Source organism: Triticum aestivum, chromosome 1A, assembly GCF_018294505.1.
Source record: "Triticum aestivum cultivar Chinese Spring chromosome 1A, IWGSC CS RefSeq v2.1, whole genome shotgun sequence".
NCBI lineage: Eukaryota > Viridiplantae > Streptophyta > Magnoliopsida > Poales > Poaceae > Triticum > Triticum aestivum.
Window position 1 is genome coordinate 252,006,849 of NC_057794.1, and position 7,327 is coordinate 252,014,175.

Consider the following 7,327-nt stretch of genomic DNA (forward strand, 5'->3'; position numbering starts at 1 on the left):
GAATCTTGATCTCTAGCCTTCCCAAGTTGCTTTCCACTCAAATCTTCTTTCCACCAAATCCATATCCTGTGAGAGAGAGTTGAGTGTTGGGGAGACTATCATTTGAAGCACAAGAGCAAGGAGTTCATCATCAACACACCATTTGTTACTTCTTGGAGAGTGGTATCTCCTATATTGGCTAGGTGTCACTCGGGAGCCTCCGACAAGATTGTGGAGTTCAACCAAGGAGTTTGTAAGGGCAAGGGGATCGCCTACTTCGTGAAGATCTACCGCTAGTGAGGCAAGTCCTGCGTGGGCGATGTCCATGGTGGGATAGACAAGGTTGCTTCTTCGTGGACCCTTCGTGGGTGGAGCCCTCCGTGGACTCGCGCAACCGTTACCCTTCGTGGGTTGAAGTCTCCATCAACATGGATGTACGATAGCACCACCTGTCGGAACCACAACAAAAACATCCGTGTCTCCAATTGCGTTTGAGTCTTCCAAACCCTTCTCTTTACATTCTTGCAAGTTGCATGCTTTACTTTCCGTTGCTCATATACTCTTTGCATGCTTGCTTGATATGTATTGTGTTTGTTAAACTTGTGCCAAAAATCCACTTCAACCTAAAGAATTTTAAAAGTGCAACTTTTAGCACCTGGTGTCTAATCACCCCCCTCTAGACACATCTTGTTGATCCTTTCAGGGTCCTGAGCTGTTAGTCTTGGCACGATGGTAATGCGGACACAGTAGTTACCCATATTCGGTCCCTCTCAAAAAGGTAATGCCCTACGTCATGCTTTGGTTGTATTGATTTTTAGTGGTACAGAGTGCAGCTGTTCTACCATAAGATCGTGTGTGTGTATGAGTTGTCGTCTACGACCCTCAGCCTCGGTTTATATAGATACTGGGGTTGTCTAGGATTAACATAGGTCAGCTATATCTAAAAGCAAACATGGCAAAAATAACCTCTAAACCTTGGAGTATGTGCCAAGTATTCGGAATCTTCCATCTTGGCTCTCATGGGCTCGACGAGCGAGGCCTGCTTGGTCAATAATATTGGGGGCCCCTCGGTTGGCCTAGCACCTAGTCCAGGACACCATCAGTAGCCCCTGAACTGGTTTTCAAGTCGAGGACACTTCTCGATTCCTTCGAGTTGTTCTTCATCTTCGGTCTTTGGTCTTACTAGCAAAAAGACCCGTGCGTTGCAACGGGAGAAAAATATATTCTCTCATATCTATGGCTGGGTCAATTAGACAAACTGTGTGTGGCCGGTTGACAGGTCATGAGATCGAACCCTCTCATTGGCAATTTTATTTTTCTGCCAGTTCTCCGGACCTGAGCCACAGTGTACCGCCGGGTGGGCTTCCTCCATTAGGCCGAAATGGGTGGTAAGTAACAAAACCAAATAGCATAAGTGAAATTAATTGAAGCGGGATCAAATGGAGCGGGACAAAACAAAGAATATCACCTCCCTTTAATAATAGGTATAGATAAGCTGGTTCACCAAGTTCTCATACGCCTTTCCAAAGCGATCAAGTCTTGGCCGAGGAGCCCTGTACCTCGGGCATCGAGGATCTTACTCAAAGTTTTATTCCGAAGCCTCTTTAAGAGAACCATTTTTACGGAGACGTGGCCGCCTCCAAAGACGGCGTGCTTGAACGCCAGCAGAGCGGCGCAGTCTGTCTCGTTGTTGCCGCCGCCGGCCAAGCAAGCCTCGGCCTACTACAGTAGGATGAATAGAGCCAGTACGAGGTGGGGCCGCCGGCCTAGGACAAGCTGCATAGAGGATGCCTTTTTTCTAGCGGAATTTTGAGAGAAAATAGTAGACAGAAGGAGGCGCACCAAGTTTGCCACGGAATGTTGCCTAGAGAAGACTCCTTGAGTGTCATTGTCACTGCGATGAACCGGTCCTATGTAGATGAAACGAACGCTGGTGCCGTAGGTGGTGTTGAATTTGTCTCATGCTTCGGCCATCCGATACCCCGCATCGGTCGGCGTGCAGGCCCACCTAATTTGACTAGTTAGGAAGTGTGGCTTGCCGCACCCGGCAGCACCGCTGCCAGGTACAGTCATGTCCAGTACAGTAATACAAAAATTGGAGCATTCTAAATATATAAAAAAAGCAAAAACATGATATTGGTTTAGTGCAGTGCCATACGCTAAATCATTATCTATGAACTGACCCCCAAAAAATTTAGACAACTAAGATGCCTCTATTTTTATGGATCTCCAAACCTATCAATTCGTCGTCTCATTCTAATATCTCTCAACATTGGTAAGTAATGATAACCCACAAGTATAGAGGATCGCAACAATTTTTGAGGGTAGAGTATTCAACCCAAATTTATTGATTCAACACAAGGGGAGCCAAAGAATATTCTCGAGTATTGGCAGTTGAGTTGTCAATTCAACCACACCTGAAAGACTTAATATCTGCAACAAAGTATTTAGTAGCAAAGTAGTATGGATGTAACGACAACAATGGCAAAAGTAACAGTAACAGTTTTTAGTGATTGTAACAGTAGTAGCAACGAAAGTAACTTAGCAAAGATCAATATGTGAAAAGCTCGTAGGCAATGGATCGACAATGATAATTGTGTTGGATGATATTCATCGTGTAGCAATCATAACCTTGGGTGACACAGAACTAGCTTCAATTCATCAATATAATGTAGGCATGTATTCCGTATATAGTCATACGTGCTTATGAAAAAGAACTTGCATGCCATATTTTGTCCTACCCTCCCGTGGCAGCAGGGTCCTAATGGAAACTAAGGGATATTAAGGCCTCTTTTTAATAGAGAACTGGAACAAAGCATTAGCACTTAGTGAATATATGAACTCCTCAAACGACGGTAATCACCGGAAAGAATCCCAATTATTGTCACCGTGGGGTATGCGGATCATGACTCATAATAGGTGTCTATAACTTGCAAGATAGGATCAAGAACACAAATATATTCGTGAAAACATAATAGGTTCATATCTGAATTCATGACACTCAGGCCCTAGTAACAAGCATTAAGCATAGCAAAGTCATAGCAACATCAATCTCAGAACATAGCGGATACTAGGGATCAAACCCTAACAAAACTAACTCGATTACATGATAAATATCATCCAACCCATCACCGTCCAGCAAGCCTTCGATGGAATTGCTCACGCACAGGGAAGGAAATATGTCCTAGAGGCAATAATAAAGTTGTTATTTTATATTTCCTTATATCATGATAAATGTTTATTTTACATGCTAGAATTGTATTAACCGGAAACTTGATACATGTGTGGATACATAGACAGAACACAGTGTCCCTAGTAAGCCTCTACTAGACTAGCTCGTTAATCAAAGAAGGTTAAGTTTCCTAACCGTATACATGAGTTGTCATTTGATGAATGTTCACATCATTAGTAGAATGATGTGATGGACAAGACCCATCCGTTAGCTTAGCATAATGATCGTTAAAGTTTTATCGATATTGCTTTCTTCATGTCATATACATATTCCTTTGACTATGAGATTATCCAACTCCCGGATATCGGAGGAATACCTTGTGTGCTATCAAACGTCACAACGTAACTGAGTGATTATAAAGATGCTCTACAGGTATCTCCGAAGGTGTTTGTTGGGTTGGCATAGATCGAGATTAGGATTTGTCACTCCGAGTATCAGAGAGAGATATCTAGGCCCTCTCGGCAATGCACATCATAATAAGCCTTGCAAGCAATGTGACTAATGAGTTAGTTGCGGGATGATGCATTACAGAACGAGTAAAGAGACTTTCCGGTAAAGAGATTCAACTAGGTCTGAAGATACTGACGATCGAATCTCGGGCAAGTAACATACCGATGATAAAGGGAATAACGCATGTTGTCATTATGGTACGACCGTTAAAGATCTTTGTAGAATATATGGGAAACAATATGAACATCCAGGTTCCATTGTGGTTATTGACTGGAGAGATGTCTCGGTCATGTCTACATAGTTCTCGAACCCGTAGGGTCCGCACGCTTAACGTTCTATGACGATTTTGTATTATATGAGTTATGTGATTTGGTGACCGAATGTTGTTCGGAGTCCCGGATGAGATCATGGACATAACGAGGAGTCTCGAAATGATCGAGAGGTAAAGATTCATGTATAGGACTATAGTATTCAGACATCGGAAAGTGTTCCGAGGGTACCGGGTACGTATCGGGTCACCGGAAGGGGTTCCGGGCACCCCCCCGGCAAAGATATGGGCCATATTGGGCCAAGGGCGGGACATACCAGCCCCTAGTGGGCTGGTGTGCCCCATATAGGCCGAATAGGAGGAGAAGGAAGGAGGGGAACAGAGAAAGGAAAGGGAAGGATTCGGCCTCCCCCTTCACTTCTCCCCCCCCCCCCCCCCCCTCTCTCTTTCCTTCCCCCTCCGACACTTATGGAAGGGGGGAGGCCGACTTGTCGGGGGTGCCCAAGTAGAATTACTCCTGCTTGGGGCGCCCCTTGCTTTCCCTCTCCCTCTCCCACCTATATATATAGAGTAACACTATTTTAATTTCAGAATTAGAATAACTATTTGGATCACGGGGCGCCCTACACTATTTCCACCTATATATGCGTCTAGCGGATCCTCCCGAACTCCCGAAGTGTCAGCGACAAATAAAAAATCAGGACCCACCGGTCCACCACCTTCCCCGATCCCTCCACCAACCATGACAACCTCCCCGATCCAACGACCGGACCGCCGCCTACTCTCGATACCCACACGCCGCCGCCGGCAGTGGATCCGATGCGTCGCCGCCTGCCCTAGATCCCCACGCGCCGCCGCCGGCCCTGGCAACCTCTCACGCGCCTCCATCACTGCTGCCGCTCATCCTCCCCATGCCCGACCAACCACCGGCGCAGCCCCGCGCGCTCCGCCGCGGATCCAACTGCCTCCGCCCACCTGCACCCCGCGCACGGCGCCGCAGATTCCACCACCGCCTGATTGCCTTGTCCCGCCAGCAAACTCCGTCGGACTGCTCCCGAGCTCTGCCGCCCTTCTCCACATGACCCGCCGGCCCCCTGCACCAGCGCCCCTGATCCCCGAAGCCACCGCCCAGGAGCATTGTGCCATTGGCAACGTTTGTAGTACAACACACCATGCTCCTCAACTCTGGCCTCTGCACCTCCTGGCTTGGCATCCCTCCCGCGTGAACTTCTCTGGCGCCTCTGACCGACCTTCCCGTCGTCTCATCCTTGAATCTGTGAACCACTGTTTCCGGATCAACTCTACTCCTTCAAGCGACAGGTAACTCTCATGTTTGTTTCTACAATATTGTTTGCAATTCAATATTGTTCGTATGGATGCCTCTCTGCTGTTCAACTTAGTATTTTTTAAAAAGAACCATGAACGATTGGGTCTGTATCTGCATAAAGAGAATCCTTTCTGAGTTTTGATTCGATGATTCATTCATATATTGTTATAAAGAAGAATTAACCATGTGATGAACTAAGATTTACGTGCTAATAAGTGTGTTCATGCACTGGTGTGTGCGTGCGCCCAAGGATCTTTCTGAACTTCTTTTGTCTACAAACAGATTCAGCAATCACAAATCCTAATGTGCAGTTGATCTTGTGTGTGTATTTTGTCCTTCAGAGCAGTTTTCTTTTGGTGTTCATGACACCTATTCCCATATTCATCTAACTAGCTAAGTTGTTTGATTAGACTGATGAATAACTAAATCGACAAATCAACCAACAATTCTAGAGCTGCAATGCGCCAACAATCATGTCCATTAATCAGGAAGGTTGATGCTTCATTTATACAGGGGACTTGTTAACTGAACTTAAATGTTGACTGATTGAATTGCAGGGACCGTGGAGCCAGCACTATGGCATCACAAAAAATGGAAATAGTGCAGGCATGTGTTTCTGAGGATTCGGCAAATTTCATGTAAAAGTTAAATTTTGAGACGTTTAGAGGATAGTACGATGCGCTCCAGCTACGGGCTCATCGCAAGTGGAAGGCAGCGCCATCCATAGGGAGGGACAGCGCCGGGGAGAGCAGCACGGCGACAGTCACGAAGGCCAGAACGTGCAGGAGACGCTCCGGCAAGAGGTCATGCTCGCCGTCGGCCTCCTCCGCATCTTCGTCCACGAATGTTTCCTGCAGGGCTGCGACGTGTCCGTGTACCTCAAGGGCAGCGGCATGGAGCAGGCCATGGGACCCAACACCACGATGTAGGCGCGGGCACTACAGCTCGTGGAGGACATCCACGCCAAGGTGCATGCGACCTGTGACGCCACCATGTCGTGCGCTAACATCTCAGCGCTCGCCACCCGCGACGCCGTCATGCTCTAAGGCGGGCCCAACTACCTCAGCTGCAGGTTCATCTTCTTGCAGGCTTGTACTTTCACTCCCTCGGCAGCACCAAGATGTTCACTCCCTCAGCAGCCCAGGTCCCACTGCTTGAGCGCCCCGACAAGGCCCAGGTTCATCTTCTTGCAGGCTCGTACTTTCGATTCCATACTGTCCGTATTTTGCACCCAATTTATTCAGAGATATGGTCAATGATGACTGCCATGCTATGCAACTGAAAGTTAGGCAAGGCAAAAATTGTACTATGAAACACACTCACGCGGGTAAGATGCCTAACAGAAGCGAAAAATATCATAGATGAGAAAAACATTCTCTATCTTTGGCAAGATTTAGCTGTGCTAGGTCCGAACTTGTTTGTATTTGCATATAAAACTTAATGTGAATTTGTTCTTCTACTTCTGCAGAATGGACGACAACATTATGTGAAAACTTATGGAAAAATGCAATGATGGTGATGAACTACACTTTTATGATGTATTGTGAAAAATGGTTTGATAGTGATGGATGAATGAATGAAAATTGATTTTGTTTGTGGTTGCTGCATCTGGGAGTCGAAAGGCGCCGGTTCTTTGTGCCAGATCCTTGACCGAAAACTGACTAGGTGTGTTCATGCTAGTTCATGCCCTGTTTCTTCTTATTCTATGTTCTAATTTTGGTTTAAAAAGTATGTGCATGTTGACGAGAGACAATATGTATGAAGAAGTTCATGTATTACTACACACAAAAAAGATTGCATACCTCTTTTTCTCTCTCTCCCATGTGCGCGCACAAGTGTGTTTAAGCACTACATACAGATCCATCAAAAAAAGATTGCACTTCTAAATTATTATTCTTATTTTAGCTAAATGAAAAAGACCAGTCGTTCACCTTTATTTTGTTTTGGAGCATGTTTGTTTATTTTGGGTGGGGGTCTGTTTGCTGCTGGAGCTAAATGAAAAAGACCAGTTGTTCCCCTTTATTTTCGTTGGGTACTCCTTCAATTCGACATCATCTTGTGCCATGTAGTC

At 46.0% G+C, this 7,327-nt stretch overlaps 1 protein-coding gene across 2 annotated transcripts; it reads left to right on the plus strand.

Annotated features, from left to right (window-relative positions):
- The first annotated feature begins 4,608 nt into the window (after positions 1-4,608).
- Positions 4,609-6,850, plus strand: LOC123044790 (sulfated surface glycoprotein 185-like). Of its 2 annotated transcripts, XR_006420443.1 has the most exons (3): positions 4,609-5,249; positions 5,814-6,433; positions 6,725-6,850. XR_006420443.1 is itself a non-coding variant. In XM_044467672.1 (2 exons), the coding sequence occupies exons 1-2, from the start codon at positions 4,672-4,674 to the stop codon at positions 5,896-5,898; spliced, it is 663 nt and encodes a 220-aa protein (XP_044323607.1). In that variant the 5' UTR covers positions 4,609-4,671; the 3' UTR covers positions 5,899-6,850. The 2 variants fall into 2 exon arrangements, 1 of the variants encoding a protein (XP_044323607.1); XM_044467672.1 differs by having other exon boundaries at positions 5,814-6,850.
- The last annotated feature ends 477 nt before the right edge of the window (positions 6,851-7,327 follow it).